The sequence below is a fragment of the Ruditapes philippinarum genome, unplaced genomic scaffold (assembly GCF_026571515.1).
Source record: "Ruditapes philippinarum isolate M1 unplaced genomic scaffold, ASM2657151v2 ctg2732_1_1_1_1, whole genome shotgun sequence".
NCBI lineage: Eukaryota > Metazoa > Mollusca > Bivalvia > Venerida > Veneridae > Ruditapes > Ruditapes philippinarum.
The window spans coordinates 62444-86167 of record NW_026861313.1 but is presented as its reverse complement, the minus strand read 5'-3'; the positions used below and the strand labels follow the sequence as shown (position 1 = coordinate 86167).

Sequence of the window (23724 nt, the reverse complement as noted above, 5' to 3'; positions counted from 1 at the left end):
TCATCTACGCAACAAGGTGTTAACGGTGACACTCCACTAAATGTTTCGATTGTATAATGGAAGACGTAAAAGCTTTAATAAATTAACAGAGTAACAAGAACGTAATTTATCCAGATGAAAACAGTTTGACTTAAAGCACAATAAGCCTCAGAAATGCTTTTATTTTTATTTCTCAAAAGCTTTGTAATATTGGTGTACCTTTAAACAGAGTCGTTCAAACAGACCCTGCTTTAAAGTATCCAAAAAGTAACCCCATTGGCCAATTATTGAACCATCTTTTACATATGTTGCACTTTGGATATAAGTACAGTTATAGTTAATTGGTATTTTGTAAGGAAGTCAAAACCCTACTGTGTTTACATTTTGCTACTTTTACTGGTCTTCAATATACCAGGTTAAAAAAAGATAAATTATTGTGGTTATACAGAGTAAGGGAATAAACTAACATTCTAAAGTTACTGTTCTACACCTAAATCAAATAGAAATATCAATCTTAAATGAAAAATTATTTCCTGTCCCGTCGTGTCAAAAGAAGGAGAAAAACACTAAAAACCCCACCAACAACAACTAACTCAGTGGAGCCTCTTTAATTTGCATTCCTTTAAAACTAGAGCATTGTTCAATAAATATTGAATGCTGAAAACGAGCTTGAGAAATACCTTAATATCATCTACGAAAACAAATACGGAATAGCATTAACTAGATTTAGAACTTCGTCACATAGCTTAAATATTGAAACCGGAAGATATGATAACATCCAAAGAGAAGATAGATTATGTAGGTTATGTAATATTAATCCAATCGAATCGGAATACCATTTTCTTCTAGTTTGTCATTTTTTTCTCGCGCACGAGAATCTCATTTTACGCGCGGGAAGTATTAATCATTATTGATAGTCATGTACTATTCTGTAAACCATGTTCTCTTTGTATATGTATACTTTGAATGCTAAAAACTTTGCAAAAATGTTAAATGCTGAATAAACTATTATTGTATTGTATTGTATTGTATTATATTGTATTGTATTGTATTGTATTGTATATTTAAAATGCAATGTTAATCAGGTTGTGCTAAGCCAATTATTAGGTGTTTATCGAGGTAATACACGTGCCATTTGTTTTTCCATCATGGTATCTTCATGATTCAGGGATGCATTTTATAAAAAAATCTAGATTATCTTGATTTTATTTAGTTTCATCTATAATAGATGTATAATTCAAAAGAAGAAAAAAACCAAATAAAACAGCAACAAAAGTATTGTCATTTTCAATAACCCAGTCTGTAATTATATTATGATCTTTTGATTTGATTGAAAATGAATAAAAAAGAAGAAACAAAGAAATGAAAACACAAAATTTTTAACATATATTTTCTGTTGAAAGTTCTTGATTAAATAAATTAATACGATAAATCAAACATTTAGTATGTGTATACTTTGTATGCTAAAAACATTGTAAAATGTTTAATGCTGAATAAACTGTTATTGTATTGTATATTTAAAATGCAATGTTAATCAGGTTGTGCTAAGCCAGTTATTGAGTGTTTATCGAGGTAATTAATGACCCGTGCCATTTGTTTTTCCATCATGGTATCTTCATGATTCAGGGATGCATTTTATGAATTAATTCTTAATTTGATTTAGTCTCATTTATAATAGATGCATAACTAAAAAGAAAAAAAGAAATAAAAAGACAATTAATTAACTTACTGCAACAAAAGTGTTATCATTTTCAGTAACCCGGTCTGTAGCAATATTACGATCTTTTGATTTGTTTAAAAATGAATAAAAAAAAACATTTTTTTGTTGGAAGTTCTTGATTACATAAAGTAATACGATAAATCAAACATTTAACAAATATGCAGATTTTAATAATCATACTTTTTCCAATTTTAAAAATGCAATATATATTATATTATTGTAGAAAGTAACCTTTCATTTGGTACAAAAAGGGATAAATTCTATGTACATAAATGTGTCAGATCATAAGATTGGCTTGCTGCGATTTGCTACCTTTTTTAAAAGAAATATCGGCGATGAGGAGATTTTTTTTCCAGAAATTTATCTAAATTCATGCGCGTATTTTGTATCTTTACAAAAACCAATATTCATTTTCACACTGTTGGTGTAAAATGATTGGTTTTATTTAAATCTTAGAACAAATATGTGGCAATTAATTGAAAAATAGAATTAATATAGGACACCATTTTTCAAAATTGAGCATATGCAATTTTCAAGGAAGTCATTTTCTATGTTTCAGTCAATATGTTTTAATTTTTTTTCTGTATTAATGATGGTTAAAATCTTCCATTCTATACAAAAATTTTGAAGATTGGTTGATGTATTTTAAAGGGTGCGGTGTTTTCCTTATTGAGTTTCACAGTATGTTTTTCAGACCAAAAAGGGAAACTTTGAAAGAATTCTTATTCTAAAGGCGTCCGCAGAAAACTTTTGGTGTAAGCTTTCATTTGATACCAAACGTATTAAAGTTGGTTTAGAAATTAAGAAATCAACATAGCTTATTGCTAGGGAGTAACTATGCCAAAATTAATAATATGCACAATGACGCTGGGGAATTAGAAACATCGTATATAAGACTTCCTTGTATGTCCAATGAATATTATGATGGTCATTCGGAGAATGCTCGACCATGTTTGCGATCTTTTTTATTTATTAATATAAATGCACAGCATTGATGTAATCATGCTTTTGTCACAGATGTTAAATATAATAATTATTAAGTAAATCGACAACTTGAAGAATGACAGCGCAAGCACCTGCTAGCAGAATTAAGCAGATTTACAAATTGACAAAAAGAACCAATATCTACCAGTTTATGCATTTAATAGCAGCAAATTAAAAAAAAAGTTTTTTTATATCGAATTTTAAAATTCTAAATTTATTTGAATGTTATTTAAATTCATTTTTTAGAAATATAATATTAATATATTCAATTTTGTTTAAAAAAATAAAAATTGGCTATTCTTATATAGCCAGTCTTTTCAACAGTTTTCAGCTCCGAGTTTACCCAAATTTATTTTTAAATATGTAAAATATGAATTGACAGAGCTTTCTATTTCTATTTGATGAAAAATTACATTGTAATTATAATTGCAAATTACCATGATATGCATATTTTTATTTTCTGATCACAGATCATGAAATACAATGCTGACATTCACTCTCAGGAACAGCGATTCCCAACAATCCTAACAACAAAAAGTAGTTCTCAAAACGGCTTAAAACTAACGATGAGAACCTAAAAGAAAGAAACATTTTTATTTTGTTACAAGTATCACGGAGTTTCATATTACATTTGCCACGATATGCAAGGATAAAGTGTTGCTATCAAAAAAATGTACATAAAATGAATTCATAATATAAATTAGAAACACGATCTAGTCATGCAAAATTCCGTATGTATCAAAGCAAAATACTAAATTATATCAAAATAAACTTATACAGGAAAATACATACAGATATACAGTACCATTTAGATTGCAAAGATCAGAAAAATATCATAGAGCTTGCAGTCCTTTGATTATCATTATACAGATATTTGGTAAATGACCACTAAATGTTTCATCCCAACAGATTTTTAATATAACGACACCGATGACGTCATTTCACATTTTGCTTATATATTCTGAAAAATCGGCCGTGCGTGTCAAACAATAATTTCGAGTTACGCCATCAGGCGTGATGTTGAAAGCGTCGCAAGCAATAGTCATTGACGAAAACTTTGGGCCGAAACCTGTAGCAGATAAGGCAGATATGCCTGCATTACAATCAACTAATTTGTGAGTAAAGATCTTACGATTTTCTCGTGATTGTAAAAGAAATTTTCATTTGTTTACGTGCTGACCTTCATTCAAGATGGCGACTGCGAGATCTTGACAAAATTTATTGAGTGCGTAATTTTACATTACGTTGTAATCACATAGAAGATTTGTTAATTATCTTATTTAAATATAATTTTAATGTTAAAGGACCTGATTTTGTTCTGTTTTAGCTCCTTGAAATTGTCATGAAATTTTTTAGACGTGAAAACTTGGAGGAAAACATTGGACTTTCAACGTGTTTATTGATGAATATGTGAAAAGTTGTCACTGATCTTATTTTTTTAATGAAAATCAAAAAAAAAAAGATTATTTTTTTTTGTCAGATATCGTCATGTTGCCAAATGCATGCCAGACAGACCGAAAATTGTCCTTTGTTTAAAGTAGATCTTCCTGTTAGATCTTCCTGTTTTCAATCTTCAAGTGTGATTGCGCCAACGTACAATGTAGATGTAGATGTTTGCTGTTACATGGGTAAAGATGGATACAGAAAATAAGCTATTTCGCAAAAATAACGGCTATGAAAATAAGATTTTTTTTATTATTACATTTATCTGTTTAGATAATTGTTAATTATATATTTTTGCATGCTTTGAATGATTTTACAGCAAATTAAAATTTCAGAACCAAAAAAATATTTTAAAAAGTGAAGTTTAAGCCGAAAATACCATCATACGCAAATAGCTCAAATCGCCCTGTAAAGTGAAAATAAGACCGGGTCAACAAACATAAACCAGATAAATGCACTATTTCAAAAATAAATATTATTTTCGTAGCAGCGATCTTATTTTCGCTTAAATAGCTTATTTTCGGTAACCATCTATACCACATTATAAGAATAAAGATTATGATAGATTATTTATTTATTGTCATGATGGTTCCAGTATTAGAATTTAACGTTGAGACAAATTTAATCATACAAACCGACATATGGGCAGTATGTTATAATTTATAGAAATCAAAGACTCTGTGTGATAAATAATCATTATGATTCAGGGTGTGTTCTGATAAATAGATAATAGAACTAAAAGGAACTAACATTTTTAGTGGCGGAAAATTTGTCAAAATAAGTCCCAGCACTGAGCAGGGCTTTTTTTCACAGGTTGGAGAAGCAGCCCTGCCCTTAATTTTGGGGGAAAATTTACACTGTATATTTGCCAAAGGGGGGTTAAAATTTGATGTAAATTCAATTTTCGGGGAAAGCTGCATGATTTCAAAGAATATTTCTTTGAGGAAGCAGCCCTGTAACAGCCCCTGCTATAGAAGGAAGAAAAGCCCTGCCAAGGGTCAGAAAATGTTTATGTCAAGAACTAAGTAATTAAGCATAAACTTACGATAAAGGTCACTTTTATTCAAATTGCCATTGAGTCTATTTCACTGTTGTTTAACAACCATACAAGTTACATAATAACTGATTATATAGTGTTTTTTCAATGTTGAAGTGTTCAATTTTAACATTAATTTCAGGTTTTCGTCGACAAGGCAGTTTATACGTCTGGGTGCGGGGCCTCGGCAGTGTTCCTGATGTTCCCCATGCCGCCAACGTGTCATTCGTGACAGAGGGCAGCGGTGTGGGGGTTTCAAAAGAGCCCCCTGTCAATGTCAAGGTCATCAATTCAGACAGTTGCTTTGGTTACAGCAATACCCTGACATCTGAAGCACAGGTATGTGGACAACTTTGTCAAATATTTTATTGTATGTCTCTTTATTTATGTCTGTAAGCAAGGTTAATGAACTGAATGCGATAGGAAATGTAACCTCAAGCTGGCTGGTGGCAAATGATTTCACCAGTGCTGTCAGTGTCTGAGCATTGTCTGCCCTGTTTACTCAATAGATATTTTCAAATTTTCTCCAAAAAATAAAAGAAAAGGTAAATGGTTTTGTTTCAACGGAAAGATGGACAATTTCAAGGATTAGATTTAGGGTGGTCAGAACATAAAAAAACAGCGTAAGTTAAAGCAAGCCTTTTAAAGGAATCCATGTGTGACAGGAGACTGTCCCCTCCCTTCCCCTTTTCAATCCTTGGGACTTTAGGTTCAAGCCAGACTTTGGTCAGGACCATGTTCCACATGTTACAATGGTATAGATAAGGTAATTGAGATTGCTTGAAAAAACAGTCCAATTTTTCTATTATCTATACACCTGAAAATGTCAAAACAGATTTACTTTCATGTGTGAAAGAAATGAATGATCTTAAAATAAATTTATAGTGTTATTTGATGATCTTTGTGCTATTGAATTTTCTGTTTTAATGGTTTACAGACAGCCTCGAATCTGTGTTTTATCGTGAAAGTAGCAGCCAATGTGGAAGTTGCTTGGGAAACTATTTACGTAGACAGAAAGTTATATGTAGAGATTCCTAACAGCCTTCTGCCAGAGGGATCGAAAGAAAGGTATCTAGAATTTTTAGAAATATTCAAATTTTATAGGACAGACTACTTTGGGATTTTGAAAAATTAATCGTTATACATTACTTCTTACATGTGTGTCTTTTCTGAGTTCTGTGTAAAATCTTCCAATTGGTCCAGTGTAAATTCTGTGCCATCTCTGACCATTCAAATACCCGAGTTATAAGTTTGAGTCTGGAAAAAATATAATTTTATAACCTTAGTCCCTGCAGGAATCACTGTAGGATAACTAGGATTAGAATTTTTCAATAATGATGTAAAAATATTGTTTCTTTGTTTATTAAATTCTGAATGTAGGAATTATTAATAAAATTAAAAAATTATTGCTTAAGAGCAGACCTTTAAGTGTATAATATAATGACCTGATTTTAGAGAGGTAACCCAACATTTTCCTAGTTCTGCATGTATTTAAGGTACATGTATTATTGATTTAGCCCTTTGACTGCCTATGATGTCAGAAACTACCAGTGCAACCAAGATCAGCCTACTGATTTTTAAATTTACTAAAAAATTATGAATGTTTATGTCCAGAATAAAAAGACGGACAAGTTCATTTAAGATATTTTATAGCATGGTTAGGAGTAAATTAAAACCCCAAAATAAATGAATTTATATGTAAATGTTTTCAGTCTTGTTACTCTACTAGAGTACGCAGAAGAACAATTGGATTGCAGCTATGTCATTCTGGTCTTCAAAAAGTCTAGAACTGATAGGGGTAAGTTAAGCTATAGATATTACAATTTTCTTATTGAAGAATGTTATTAGAATAGTCCTGCCTCTATTTGAGTCATAAAATGGCCCGTTATTGAATATTGGAAGATTTCTGGTAATATTTTATTGATATCACTCAAATTTTTAAGTAACAATGAATTTGGATATGATTCCAGATCAGTTAATCACTTTTGATTCTCCATGGCCAAGTTGTTAAGTTTTGCTTGATGGTTTTAATCCTGCAAGGAATTCTTTAAGTGGATGAAACGAGTTAAAACAGTTCATTTTTATCTCTCAAAAGTTGAAACAGTTTGATTTTTTGGGGCTGCTGTTGGGATATTTTATTGAAATTGAGGGAAAAAGAAAGGCTATATTTCTTATTTCGACCCCTTGTAATAGGGTAAAATTCCATGCTCCACAAGGATAGCTGAAATGTTGCCATTTGGCAAACTACACAATGTTTCAAAAATGTTTCAGTAGCTTATAGATCAATTTTGTGTGGAAGATGGGAGTAAACCAAAATTAGTTTAACATAGATGTCCCTCAACAGTACAAAAAGCAAAATCTTTATATTACAGTACTTTGATACCTGTGTCAGTTTCTTAGAACTCACCATCTCTAAAAATCTTTTCTGTATATATTTTTATCGTGCATAATTGATCTACTTTATTTAATAGCAATTCATAGTTTACTGAAGTATTTCGTTGTTTGTTTTTTTCAGCGTGTCTAATTCGGACTTTCATGTTCCTTGGATTTGAAGTGGTGGTGCCGGGCAACCCAATAGTGCCAAACACAGGTGATCTGATGTTCCTGGCGTACACCATCGATAACTACGATTCCGATTAGAACTTTTGAGCGACACAGAACCATGTCGCGAGGCAACCACTTCAGCAATAAAAATCATTATTTGATATAAGACAGGGTTTTATATAATGCATAATAAAATACAAATATATATATTTTAAACATCTGCAGATTGATACAATTATGGTTTGATAAGTGTCACATAGTACAGAATACATCGTACATGTACATTATTTAAAAATTTATTTGATACTTTTCAGAGACGCAATTTTGGTGATAATTCATTATCGCAAGCTAAAAATCTACAAATTTGAAACAAATTAAAATTTGTTTATATTTTTTTTTGACTTAGAAACAAATTTAGACCGTTGGAAATCGGTCTTGGTTCATTGGAACAAATTTTGTCCTTCACTGTTTTTTAGATTTTATTTAACAACAGGGATATTGGTATTTTATTGAGAAGGGTTGCCTCGTGACATTCATACCATTTCAAAAGTTTAATGTCAGGTGTATTGACTGTTTATTATATTGTATTTTTATGTCTGTTTTGATGAATTTGATGTTTCTTCACCCAACCTCTATATAAAATACGCACTTTTTTCCTACCATTTCTCTATGATATCTTTTACTCTCTACATATCTTTTCCTGTTCTTGTTGGTTTTGAAATTCTCTTTTCTGTACTTTCTTAACAGGTCATGGCATTGTTTAGACATCATGTTTATAATTTGTTTTAATAAAATTATTTGGATCTATTTTAATGGAAAAAACACAAGTGGTTTTAAATAGTTGACGTGAACTATGAACTATTGTAAACAACATAAAGTTTCTATTGGAAAAAAAATTGTTTATTTGATATAGATAAACAACTATGAATTTTCTACACACTGTACACAAAAAAGCAACAACATTTTGTGTAAATTTTCTCGAGGGAAATAATAATCTGAAATTTCTATTGGAAAAGTTCCATTCAAAAGCCATTTTGTCATATTGTTAAAAACATTACTTCAAGCTTTATGGATTTTAACAACTTTCCATGTAGAATGTTACGAATTCACATAATTTGTTATCGTACCATGGTATTGATTTTGTTCACCATCAGGGGTTTTTTGTTTTGAACCATTTCAGTGTGTTCATCCCTGGTTTTAACAGTTTGGTAAACAACCATTATCACTACTGTACATCAGTGTAAGTAAATACATACAAGCATACAATCAGAGTGCAGGTTTTTCATAGATAACTTAAATATAATATGCATTGATTTGAGTTTTTGTTAAAATCCCTGTTCAGATTGCAGTGTAGACAGAGTTTTGATCTTTTTGTATATACACTCCAGTGTTGTCGGTGTATTCCTGTTTGATAAAATAGATTTTGCCTTGACCTAATTTCTGTATTTTGACAAGTTATATTGTTAAACTGATAAAAGATAAAGTATACGAGGGCCTAAATTTTCCTGTAACCCGATATTGTAATAAAATATACAATTGTACGCATAGTTAGATTTTTTTCTGAAAATAGATTAAGTAAGGTAAATTCATAATGGATTTGTTTATGTGCACAGTGGTTTAAAGTTCAATAATGACTCGGTTTAAATAAATTTCTGAAAATGTGCTGGTAACCTAGAAGTTTTGTTGGCAAACATATTGATTTTAAATTATTTTTTTTAGAATACTTTGCCTATATGTACTGTTATAGCAAGGTACGTTGGTGACTTCATGAATTTGTGATTTTGATAGCGTGCATAATGGTTTTAAGATAATAAAATATTATTTTAAAGTAGGGGAGAATCATAACTTTACACCCAAGATACCAAACTCATGGTGGGGGGTAGGAGGGCGACATTTTTTTTAAAATCTGCCCCGTGGTATATCAGCTTGAACAATTTTACTTTCAATTCCTGAATAACATAACCCTTTCTGTCACTAATGACAAAAAGCTGCATTGTCGACAAGAAAAAAAAGTGCACAAAATAGTAAAAAAAGAGAAAAAAATATATAAAAATACCAAAAAAAAAATGCTTTTTCTTTAGTTAATTGTAATGCTGGCATACTTTATTATTTTGTAATGTTTATCATTTTTGTTTTGTTTTTGTAGATTACAATTTTGTTTTTATAATAGTCCTAAATTTTCATATTTTTTTTTTAGTCCTGATTCATCTCTGAAATGTCATTAAAAAAATATCTTTAATTCAGAATTTTTTTCAAATTCTTTTTCTCATCACCTGTTAAAATATTAATAATATCTTTTATTGTACGGACGCCAAAAAAGAACAAACATTGGTTCATAAATATATACACAGTCAAAATTTTTATTTAAATTTTTTTTTGTTCAGATTAAAAAACAAATGCCAAGTGTGATGAATTACAATGTCACCTGAGTGCTATAATATGTTAACTCCTTATAAGATTTAATACGAGTTAACCTGTTACTGCACTAAGGTGATGAGTATATCTTAAATTTTAATTTCCCTGTGAATTTATTTAAAATAAGCTATAATTTAACATTTTTCTTGTGTTTTTGTAGCAAACAGAATATCTTTCATAAAGACCAATAATGTTTTGTTGAAATATTGTAATATATTTTTCTTGATGTCTACCATTTGAAAATAAAACTTGTGACTGGCCATAATGAGATACTAACATCAGGGATGTTATATAGAACAAGGCAGTTCAGTAAAAGAATAAATTAACACATATTATTATATATTTTCAATGATTGTATATAATTGTATAGTAAAATTTGCATTCAGTTTCTTTTTGAAATGGTTGATATCATTTTTTATTTTTTTCGGCACAATAAATGTATTTTCATTCAATAAAAATGTGTTATGTATTCATTCAGACAAGTTTGATAATAGAGGTAACTGGTAAATTCATAACACAGGTATATGAGCCGCATCATGACAAAACCAACATTGTGGGTTTGCGACCAGCATGGATCCAGACCAGCCTAGGCATCTGCGCAGTCTAATCAGGATCCATGCTGTTTGCTTACCAACTCTATTACAAGTAGAGAAACTGATAGCGAACAGCATGGATCCTGATTAGACTGCGCGGATGAGCAGGCTGGTCCGGATCCATTTTGGTCGCAAACCCACAGTTGTTTTTTTTGTGATGCGGTTCATATATGTGTCATTTTGCAAACCTCTGGATCGGTAATAAACAGTTTCTGGCATTATGAAAACTTTTTACACCACGAGTGACCCAACAACCTGTCCCCACGTAATTATGCCCCCCTTCGAAGAAGAGGGGGTATATTGTTTTGCTAATGTCGGTCTGTCTGTCCGTCGGTAGACCACATGGTTTCCGCTGATTATCTTGAAAAGTATTTATCACAAAGTCTTCATATTTCACATAGTGATTGGTCATAACTAGTAGATGACCCCTATTGATTTTGGGGTCACTAGGTCAAAGTCACATGGACCTTAAATGTCAAAATGGTTTCCGCTGATTATCTTGAAAAGTATGTATCACAAAGTCTTCATATTTCACATAGTGATTGGTCATCACTAGTAGATGACCCCTATTGATTTTGGGGTCACAGGGACCTTTAATGTCAAAATGGTTTCTGCCGATTATCTTGAAAAGTACATGTATGTATCACAAAGTCTTCATATTTCACATAGTGATTGGTCATCACTAGTAGATGACCCCTATTGATTTTAGGGTCACTAGGTCAAAGGTCAAGGTCACAGGGGCCTTAAATGCCAAAAGGGTTTCCGCTGATTATCTTGAAAAGTATGTATCACAAAGTCTTCATATTTCACATAGTGATTGGTCATCACTAGTAGATGACCCTATTGATTTTGGGGTCACTAGGTCAAAGGTCACAGGGACCTTAAAATGTCAAAAGGTTTCCACTGATTATCTTGAAAAGTATTTATCACAAAGTCTTTATATTTCACATAGTGATTGGTCATAACTAGTAGATGACACCTATTTATTTTGGGGTCACTAGGTCAAAGGTCAAGGTCACAGGGGCCTTAAATCGCAAAAGGGTTTCCGCTGATTATCTTGAAAAGTATTCATCACAAAGTCTTCATATTTCACCTAGTTATTGGTCATAAGTAGTAAATGACCTCTAACGATTTAGGGGTCATTAGGTCAAAGGTCAATGTCACATGGGCCTTAAATGTCAAAATGGTTTCTGTTGATTTTTTCCATAATTGAACACTTCCATGTACCCATTTTTGGCAAGTTTCTGTAATAAAATTACCAATTATGTGAGTCAATTGCTAGAAAGGGGGGTATATGTGTCGTTCGACATTCTTGTTTCTGTATCAGTGGTAAGAAAAAAATGACAATTGGACACCGAATGTCATCGACACATTTCACCTCAGCTGTAGGTTGGATCCGTGTTGGCCCCTACTCTGGTGCCTGAATTAATGCTCAAAGGGTCACCCGATGTCATCCTCCACCAGTAAAGCTGAAAAGTTGCCATATAATCTATACTGTGGTGGTGTACCATTAAACGGTTAACCCAACCAAAAATAAAACTGTTTGTTCCTGAAATAATGCACAAAGGAGCACCTAAGATCTTCCTCTACCAGTAATACAAACTTTGTCGTAATAAGTTTGTCTTTCTTGTAGAGGAATTTAGTTGGATATGGTTAACAGTACAAAACATTAGCTTCAAGCTTGTATCTGACATATCCAGTAAAGGTGGAAAGTCGCCATATGACCTATACTGTGTTGGTGTGACATAAAAACAAACCTTACCTCCTGGATTACAAATCTGAGCCAAGCAGATTGACATAAGGTGATTATCTATCCCCACTTTAATTCAGTATTAAGGGCAAGTCCCGCTTTTACAAATTCAATTAGGGGCAAGTTCAGATAAGGGCAAGTCCCGCTTTTAAAATTCAAATAAAGGCAAGTCCCACTTAAAATTCAAATAAGAGCAAATCCCACTTTTAAAATTCAAATAGGGGCAAGTCCCACTTTTAAAATTCAAGTAAGGGCAAATCCCACTTAAAATTCAAATAAGGCAAGTCCCACTTAAAATTCAAATAAGGGCAAACTTGTTTTACAAATTCAGCACACGTCAGGTTAAAAAAAAGGTTAAGATCATTGGGTATTGGTATGCCACAAAAAGTCTTGTCAAATTGGTGAAATAAAAAGAAAACAAAGAAGTTTCTGAGTGACTAGAAAGTTAATGATTTATTCAGACAAACAGAAAATTAATGAAATGATTAAATGTACATGTAATATACAAAGATAATAATAGTTATGTAATTTCAAAAAACCAATGTTAACAACAATACAGGACACTGTACAAGTTTTATATATTAGATAAAATTATACAAAAAAACAGACAATCTGACCCATACCTAACTAACCAGTGCGTAGATTCCTATATGCTGTGGCCTACACATTTTGTTCCAAGATAGTGTAAAAAGTGTCAATTTTACAAGCCTACTTGAAATTTATTACTAATATTCCACTGAATATAAATTTCAGTGCATAGCTTCCAAGAAAAGTGTAAAAAAGTAATAATTTTACAAGCCTACTGGCAATTTATTTCTAATAATCCATTTAATATAATTAATTATAGCATAAAATCGGCTATTTTTCCCTCTTTTGCCCATGTTATAACGGGACCAAAACCATGTGTTAACATAGTCACGCGCTCTTGTTATAGCCCGGTTTCACCTATGCGCAATACATACAGGGCCCAGTAAACAAACAAACAAAAAATGACGATTTGGCCTGTTTGCATAAGAGTAATGCGCTCTTGTTATACTGAAATTTATTGATTCGAGGGCCTCAGTCGCATATTCAAGTAACTATGCCGGAAAAACGGCGTATAGACATCGGTGCTAATCTTGGTTGTCGCCCTTTCTAAGAAACGGACAGTTGTCAATGTAAACAAATACAGTAGAATCTCGTAACCTGTCATTCAGCTTAACACTCCGATTAACTTACAAAACTAGATAACACAAAATTAATATGAGAAAATGTTTTTTATTTATGTTAATGTTGATACATGCTCTTTATATTTCTTTGAGAGAATAATGCTTAGTGCCTGATATTTTTATAAACTTGTTTGCTTGAAAAAAAAACCGATTCTGATGTCACTGATCTTTTTTCTACCGTCAATCTGAAATCATTCTAAGAATTTCTGAGGGTCATGTTTTGTCTTGGGTAGAGGGTAGAGTAATGTAACGTTTTTTTTCTTGAGATAATAAATCTCCAAAGGCCAAGCTTTGTTAAATCGATTAAAATTCAAAATTTCGTTCGGTTCCGAGAATTTTCCAAGTTGTTGGCCCCGGAAAAATGAAACGCATACGTAAAACATAGAATTGGATAAATACCGTCCAAGCACAAGAATTTAATGTAATTGTGTTTTGTATAAACTATACATCACGAATCTGTTTGAAAATTTTATGCTATAATAGCGTCAACGCACGTTTATTTTGTGTTATAAAGTCTGCAGAGTCCCTCGGAACTGTTGGAGCCCTCGTCCTACCGGGCTCGGGCACCAACCGTTCCTCGGGACTCTGCAGACGTTATAACACGGAAAAACGTGCGTTAACCCTATATTATTATGTAATATACATGTGTATGATATTACATATCGTAATTATATGCCAAAACACACCAGCTCTGACAAAACAAAACAAAATCCTATGGGTGCATGCAGCAAATCGCCCTAGAATTCAGCCCCTACATAATCATGAATTTAAATCTTTTTTTTGCTATAGCCCATGCTAGCTTAAAAGTTTTGCTATAAGTGCATGATTGATAGGGTGAAAAAAAAATTTCAGGCCAGAGACAAAAGTTATCTATTATCTAATTGGGTGAATTTGAAGAAAACTTCAAAATGAACCAATGAAAAGCTGTAGCCCTAAGACAGGTTCCTGTTTTTGTTTCAACTTCCTCAAAATCTACACTTTGAAGTAATGGTAATGCTTGTTCATTGTTCTAGGTTATACTTAAGTGTTTGACACCTGTGATCCAATATTGTTGCAAAAAACTTAACTGACATGTTATTAAACTGAAATTAAGTTGCAATGCCACTTTATACACTTTAGTCAAGAAGGTAAAAATTTGATAAACAAACCTGATAGATAAACAGGCCTTATCTCACATCAAATATTATTATAACACAATGTAAATTTTGGTTTATTAGGACTGAAAACAGAATAAATTTTCTGGTACAAATTCTGACAAAAAGGTTCATTACAATGTACACCATAAAGTTATTCCCGATTTGATACTAAAAATCTATCAAAAATATAACCCTTGCCCAAAGGCGGAGACAGACTTTACCCATGCTGAAAACAAAGCAGACCAAGATCAGCCGGCATATCTGTAAAGTTTTATCATTGTCTGCACTGTTGACTATGCGTATTTAATCGGTATATATACTGAAATTTTACCTAAAAACAAGATATGTTTGTAAAACATGTATGCCCCCTATCAGCAGCCAATTAGTCATGTGATAAGGTTATTATGCATGACTTCTGACCCAGTGATCAAACAATTAATAAGGGTTATAAAGTATCTACTGGTAATGACCTTGACCTTTGACCTCTTGACCCAAAACTCAATAGGGGTCATCTGCTGGTCACGACCAATCATCATACAAAGTTTGAAGTTCCTAGGCCTAGGCGTTTTTAGTAAATTGATCAGAAACCGTTTTTACCTACAAGGTCAATGTGACCTTGACCTTTGACCCCTTGACCCCAAAATCAATAGGGGTCATCTGCTGGTCATGACCAATCACCATGCCTAGGTTGAAGTTCCTAGGCCTAAGGGTTCTTCTTATTATTGATCGGAAACCGTTTTAACATACAAGGTCAATGTGACCTTGACCTTTGACCCCAAAATCAATAGGGGTCATCTGCTGGTCATGACCAATCACCATGCCAAGTTTGAAGTTCCCTAGGCCGAAGCGTTCTTTAGTTATTGATCAGAAACCGTTTTTACTTACAAGGTCATTGTGACCTTGACCTTTGACCCCTTAATCCCAAAATCAATAGGAGTAATCTGCTGGTCATGACAAATCACCATACCAAGTTTGAAGTTCCTAGGCCTAAGTGTTCTTGAGTTATTGATCAGAAACCGTTTTTACTTAAAAGGTCAATGTGACCTTGACCTTTGACACCTTCACCTAAAACTCAATAGGGGTCATCTGCTGGTCATGACCAATCATCACACAAAGTTTGAAGTTCCTAGGCCTAAGCGTTTTTTGTTAATTGATCGGAAACCGTTTTTACCTACAAGGTCAATGTGACCTTGACCTTTGACCCCTTGACCCCAAAATCAATAGGGGTCATCTACTGGTCATGACCAATCACCATACCAAGTTTGAAGTTCCTAGGCCTTAAGGTTCTTTAGTTATTGATCGGAAACCATTTTTGCTTTCAAGGTCAATGTGACCTTGACCTTTGACCCTTGACCCCAAAATCAATAGGGGTCATCTACTGATCATGACCAATCACCATACCAAGTTTGAAGTTCCTAGGCCTTAAAGTTCTTTAGTTATTGATCGGAAACCGTTTTTTGCTTTTCAAGGTCAATGTGACCTTGACCTTTGACCCCTTGACCCCAAAATCAATAGGGGTCATCTACTGATCATGACCAATCACCATACCAAGTTTGAAGTTCCTAGGCCTTAAGGTTCTTTAGTTATTGATCGGAAACCGTTTTTGCTTTCAAGGTCAATGTGACCTTGACCTTTGACCCCTTGACCCCAAAATCAATAGGGGTCATCTACTGGTCATGACCAATCACCATACCAAGTTTGAAGTTCCTAGGCCTAAGTGTTCTTGAGTTATTGATCAGAAACCGTTTTTACTTAAAAGGTCAATGTGACCTTGACCTTTGACACCTTCACCTAAAACTCAATAGGGGTCATCTGCTGGTCATGACCAATCATCACACAAAGGTTGAAGTTCCTAGGCCTAAGCGTTTTTAGTTAATTGATCGGAAACCGTTTTTACCTACAAGGTCAATGTGACCTTGACCTTTGACCCCTTGACCCCAAAATCAATAGGGGTCATCTACTGATCATGACCAATCACCATACCAAGTTTGAAGTTCCTAGGCCTTAAGATTCTTTAGTTATTGATCGGAAACCGTTTTTGCTTTCAAGGTCAATGTGACCTTGACCTTTGACCCCTTGACCCCAAAATCAATAGGGGTCATCTACTGATCATGACCAATCACCATACCAAGTTTGAAGTTCCTAGGCCTTAAAGTTCTTTAGTTATTGATCGGAAACCGTTTTTGCTTACAAGGTCAATGTGACCTTGACCTTTGACCCCTTGACCCCAAAATCAATAGGGGTCATCTACTGATCATGACCAATCACCATACCAAGTTTGAAGTTCCTAGGCCTTAAGGTTCTTTAGTTATTGATCGGAAACCGTTTTTTGCTTTCAAAGGTCAATGTGACACTGACCTTTGACCCCTTGACCCCAAAATCAATAGGGGTCATCTACTGGTCATGACCAATCACCATACCAAGTTTGAAGTTCCTAGGCCTTAAGGTTCTTTAGTTATTGATCGGAAACCGTTTTTGCTTTCAAGGTCAATGTGACCTTGACCTTTGACCCCTTGACCCCAAAATCAATAGGGGTCATCTACTGGTCATGACCAATCACCATACCAAGTTTGAAGTTCCTAGGCCTTAAGGTTCTTTAGTTATTGATCGGAAACCGTTTTTGCTTTCAAGGTCAATGTGACCTTGACCTTTGACCCCTTGACCCCAAAATCAATAGGGGTCATCTACTGGTCATGGCCAATCACCATACCAAGTTTGAAGTTCCTAGGCCTAAGGGTTCTTTAGTTATCACTCGGAAACCATTTGGTCTACGGACCGACGGACCGACAGACCGACGGACCGACAAGTGCAAAGCAATATACCCCCTTTTCTTCGAAATGGGGGCATAATAATAAATGGTTTAGTCCACATTGAAAGACGGACAAGTCCATTTAACACATTAAGGATAGTACAGGTAACATCACTACAGTACCTACAACCTAGTCTAGAAAACTGTAACTAACGGCAACAAAAAATGTGAAAATTATAAACTAAAAAAAACCCCAACATAATACAAGTATTATTGCACGGCAAACTTGAGTTGAATTAGTATTTAACCTAACCCCTATATAAAATTTTAAATATTTACAAAACATAAGATGTAGTTCTAACAGAGTGGAAACTAAATTTCATCTAAACACGTGAATAATAGCTGGGCTTTTTTTTTTTTTTTTTAAGATGTTTTTGTTTTTATTATTATTGTTTTTTACAAACAAATCTATATTAAACTGTAATCTTTAGTTTTGTTTTCTGATACAACAGCTGTTCTGTTTATGAGTCATTCCCTCTATATACAATTCTAATGTATCTTTCCTACCTTACTTTAAACAAGAAATGTAACCATTGGAGTTCCGCGTCATGACAAAACCAACATAGTGCGTTTGCGACCAGCATGGATCCAGACCAGCCTGAGCATCCGCGCAGTCTGATCAGGATCCATTCTGTTGGCTATCAGTTTCATCTTCTTGTAATAGAGTTTATAAGCGAATAGCATGGATCCTGATCAGAGTTCGCGGATGCGCAGGCTGGTCTGGATCCATGCTGGTCGCAAACGCACTATGTTGGTTTTGTCATGACGCGGCTCATTTCACTGTTATGTCAGTCTATGTAAGGAGGGCAGTACAGTGCGAGGGCTGGACTAGTGCATATCTGTACGCCTTCCAAAAAGTGGGGACATTAAAACACTTATTATTCATTTCTCAAATTTTTGTTTCTACCAATAATAACCTTAAAATTACATTGTATTTTACCTTGACATTGTTCATCTTAAAAGTACATTTTATTTTTCCTTGTAATCATTCAAGTATCACTTTATTTTACAATGTATACACAATGAACATGCAAAACAACTCGACGTAAAACATATTTCTGTTCAAGTATAAAATAGATCTTTTGAGAAATGCTTCAAGTGTATATTTTACCAGATTTTATAACCCCTATAAAACTCATATATAAATCCCAGCAAAGGTTATTAAAATTAACGAAATAAAACATTGCAAGCCGTAAAATTGTCCAAATGTAAGAGACAGCTAATAAAAGCATGTCCTTGAAAATGCTTTTATTAAGATTTTTTTACGAATTCTTTGTGATGTTAAACTTGGCATATAAACCAGTGTATATATATCAATAATGTTATTCAGGAAAGAATAAGAGATCTGAAAATTGCACAATGCTATCATTGCCAGCTTAAAACCTTTGTTTATTGGACAATTTTTAAAATTGTAAGTTTGGTAAGTTTGTAATGTCATTTTTTATTGGTTAATCACAATGTTTATATCAACTATGATTTAATATTGACAGCTGCAATTTATGTATTTAATTCTGAGATCTGAAGTACTGTTTAAACAGCCAATCAAATTGAGACAAAAACTGAGCATGTGCACATGTCATCACAGATAACTCTGTGATTGGTCAATTTCAAATTTAATTTTCTAGTAATCGTCCAATCAAAAATCTTGTTACAATACTGGTCCCAAAACATTATTTTTCTATTTTGATATTCAATTATAAATACTTAAAATATTGTGAACAATCGGTGCAAAAAAGAAACAATTAGGCATTAAAAAGTAAGAGCTCCTGAAAATAAAAGGAGGCCAATTTGTTATTACATAATATATATCTATACAGAATGTTTCTGACAAGTTCTAACCTCAGCATAAAATATGCAAAGATCACATAATATAAAATACAGTACCAAAACAATGTTCATTCTTTAAACACTTATAATTAAAACTGGAAACATATCAAAGTCAATTGAGAGAAATAACTCAAAGATTAATATAAAATATATATTACAAAAGAAAGAAAATTTCTAAAAGTTACTGTTCAACATCCTGTTGACATAGTATGCAATACAAAACTCTGTTTTGATATAATATGATATATAAAATACAATTCACTACAAGCTATTTGCATATACATTAAAGTTCTAATGTCCATACAATATGCTCCTATTATTCAAAAACATGGGGAGTGGGGGGTGTGGAGGATAGTAAAAATAAATCAAATTTTGGGAGTGGAGGGCGGCGGGGAAAAGAGAGTGGTCTAAACCAGATTTAGGCATTTCTTAATATTTGACATGCCTTTTGGTTCCAGAATTTTCTTTCATACAAAAATCACAAACATGTACTTGTGATTAGGTATATAATATATAAAAAATATCTACGAGATATAAAATGAAACTAAAAGTGCCTATACATTCTAGCAACCTTCTTGTTAACATAACTTCATCCCATGGCAAAAATGAAAATATCTGGATACATAATTCATGCTACAGACAAAAATATAGACAAAATTTCAAACCAAATTCTTTACAATGTAAAGACCTCCACTAAGAGCCTGTTAAATAAGTTCATGCTACTATTGTAGCACTTCCTCCAGATTCATGGTATTTTTCCAGATTCATGGTAATTTTCATGAAGAGTTTTGAAAATGTGTTTTGAAAGTAAAATATTGTGAAGTTAACAAAGAAAGTAATTTACACATATGTGCAAATGACGCTTATAATCCACATAAAATTACCAAAAAAAAGGTCAAAATATGCAAAAATAGCCTTTACTGTGTTCGTCGTGTAGTAAAGGTATTATATGGTGATAAATAATGCAAAATCATTCATTAATTACAAATAATATGTAAATTACTACTAGAATCTATTTTACTTTTCTTAAAATCTAAGTATATTCTTCCCCCAAGCTTGATTTTCTTGATATATTTTGGCTCATCTGGAGGCATATAAAGGATATAAAAAAACATACTGACATGATATCACTTAACAATTTATCAATTTTGCCATGAAATAAGCATACTTTTACTAGCAACTTATACAGCCACTTATATCTATCTACGTGAATGGAAATGACTATATTTGGAATCATTTTGTGTTTTTCTGTGAGCAATGAGTAAAATGACTTTGACATATACAAACAAAATCCATTATAATCAGAAAGTGTATCTTCTATATAGTCTAGGTAGAGGTTTTACCTCTATAAAGATAGACCTTTACATTGATTTTGTACATACAAATGAAACAAGAAAATGTTCAAACTTTACACACATAACACTTCAAGATTAATGTTTTATCCAGCAATGATTAGTTTATAAAGATAAGTTAAATTTCATACAAGAAAACATCATCTTTATGAAAGTTAATCAAAATTACTCATCTACAAGTCGCATCAGTTATAAGACAAGGGACTAACTTATACACTTATAACTGCAACATTTTACTTTGACTCACTTAAAAGTCTGGGTTCATATAAAAATAGCCCCAAAATACATGAAAGTGATAATAGCATACTTTATCTAAAACAAGTGTGTCCATCAATAGAAATACTGATGAAAACATATAATCAAAATCTTATCAAATATTCATGAAATTCTGTAGATGATATAGCCCTATCTTTCAGATGCAGGCCTCGCATGATTCAATGATACAACCTTATACATAGTACAGTATGAGCATTTATATGAAATATCTAATCTCATACAAACCACAAACAATTCATTACAAAACAAACCTTCACTAACATGATTTCATTATAATTAGAACAGTACATAAACTTGATTTAAACATTAGTTGAAATAATATGTTATATTTTAGTCTTAAATTACATGGACAGTTAAGTATCTAAGATTTTAACACTGTTTAAAATAAGTTTAAAGTCTAAAAGAGCAGGAATGGGTTAAGAAGTTAACAATTTTTGGTCTAAATTCATTTAGATTAATGTATAGTAATATAACATAATAAAACTTTAAATATTGTTTGAATGAGGTAAAATTTTGAGAGGGACATGGGTCAGAGATCATAATACTGAAATGTGTGACTTTAAAACAAAGAAAAATAACTACTTATTATTATCTCAAACCCGTTACCTTTAATATTATCTTATTCACAGTAATGCAAGGCTTTGTTTATACAGGTTTTATCTTAGTTTGTGTAGGAAGCTATATGCTTGTTGGAACACTCAGGATTCTGTCAGTACTAAGCAATAAGTCTTGCTAAAGGTAATAATGGATTGTCCACAAAGGAATCGGCACTACTTGCATTACAAGTCCAACAAATTAACCACAATAAGCAATTCCGCCACTCCTTACACTACAAGTCCAAGAAGTTAACTACTTAGCAATTACGCCATGCAAGGTTTAAATTCAATTATTAAAATGTTTAACCCTTTCGCTGCCAGAGGGTTATTGTTTTATTGATCACCTATTTGCCAGAGGGTTTTCTAAGAAATTACTATATTATTTATTAATATAATTATTATTAATTGTTATTAGTATTATAATAATTATAAATGTTTCCGAATCTGTGAGTATAATAATAATTATTGTCGATGGTATAATTTTCTTTATATTTATTATCATTTCTATTATTATTATTATTAATTTATTATTATTTCTATTATTATTATTATTAATTTATTATTATTACTATTATTATTATAGAAACGGCTAAAGCCGTCCATATGGCAAATACGCCGAAAATAACAGCAACGGCATAAGCCGTCCCTATGGCAGTGAAAGGATTAAGGACAGAAACAACTTTTCAAGAAAATATCTAAATATATAAATATTTTATTCACAAGTTTCCAAGTTTCTTAAAATTTCTATTGCATGATTTATGCAGGTAGACTGCATGTTCAAATCAAGTTAAAGATGTTTAGAACAAAGTACAATGTTCCGAATCAAGTTAAAAATGTTTCCAACCAAGTTAAAGATTTTCCAATCGAAAATTTGGACATTCCTTACCAATTTAAATATGTTTTTAACCAATCAATATATGTTCTGCACCAAGTTAAAGGCGTTCCGAACCAAGATAAAAATGTCCCACCTACTTATAGAGAAATAGGCCATGGATAGAGTGGTTAAATTGTTCTCATCAGCACATTAAAAAAAAGCTTTTTTTCATATAAAAAACTGATAAAACTTTACATTAAAACAAAGCTTAACAAAATTCATCATTACAATACACAAAAGAATAAAAGAATTAAAACTAATGACAAATGTAAAGGACTAAAATAAAACTGTTTGTACGTCATTCAAAAAACAAAATACAGTCAGACCTGTCATAAACAGCCAACCAAGGGACACAGTCATTTTGGCTGCTTAAGACAGGTGGCTGCTGTATTCAATATTTCAATAACAAAAAAATACGACAATGAAAAATTGGCACAAATATATTGCAAAAACTCATAATATTAATGTAAAACCATGCTAAAATGTGGCATAAAATTATGTGTTTTATGTTATTTTTAGAACAACTTCACATCTTTAAAGATGGCATTTGATTTCTTATGTAGAGGTGAAAAGCGAGTGAAAATCATGCTTTAACAAAATGGTATTTTGAAAAAAGGAATTCAATTTAAACTCGACGTAAATTTTAACAGCAACTATATAGATATATTTTACTCTGATCTTAAAAGTTGACATGGAATATTGACCTTTAAAATTAAAGTTGAACTTAAATTCAACAGCAAGGATATAGTTATATTTGACTATGATCGTGGATTATTGGTCAAATGTATAGGCAATATGCAAACCAAGGACAACATGACAATGAATCTAATCTCTATACTTGGTATATGTTATGCCCCAAATATTCCCATTCCAGTGAAAACAATTCACTACAATTACACAATATTATAATAGTAACTGACTGACTGGTAAGAATAACATATACATATAAACATATTGTAACTCTATGTTATTACATAGATATATTATAATCACTGATAAAAATCATATGGGTTTTTCACATAAAACTATGTCACTGATAAACAAATTTCACTTGAAAACAGTTAAAATTTATGAAGATTTTATCAATTTCATTTCGAAAATGACTTCAATTTATAAAAAATTTAACAATTTCACTTGAAAACTGGTACAACTAAAGATTTTACCAATTTGGCTTAAAAAAAC

General features: G+C 32.2%; 1 protein-coding gene across 1 annotated transcript; it reads left to right on the top strand.

Annotated features, from left to right (window-relative positions):
• Positions 1-3637: 3637 nt before the first annotated feature.
• LOC132715212 (ornithine decarboxylase antizyme 1-like) lies at positions 3638-9759 on the top strand. The gene is made up of 6 exons (XM_060698203.1): positions 3638-3798; positions 4262-4311; positions 5305-5501; positions 6100-6230; positions 6875-6960; positions 7678-9759. The coding sequence occupies exons 1-6, from the start codon at positions 3701-3703 to the stop codon at positions 7800-7802; spliced, it is 687 nt and encodes a 228-aa protein (XP_060554186.1). The 5' UTR covers positions 3638-3700; the 3' UTR covers positions 7803-9759.
• Positions 9760-23724: the final 13965 nt, after the last annotated feature.

Excerpts from the sequence above, each read along its gene's own strand:
- LOC132715212 (XM_060698203.1), top strand. The coding sequence starts at position 3,701 with ATGTTGAAAGCGTCGCAAGCAATAGTCATTGACGAAAACTTTGGGCCG. Across the intron at positions 4,312-5,304 it reads AGATGTTTGCTGTTACATGG|GTTTTCGTCGACAAGGCAGT; the intron begins GTAAAGATGGAT and ends CATTAATTTCAG. Across the intron at positions 6,231-6,874 it reads CCAGAGGGATCGAAAGAAAG|TCTTGTTACTCTACTAGAGT; the intron begins GTATCTAGAATT and ends AAATGTTTTCAG.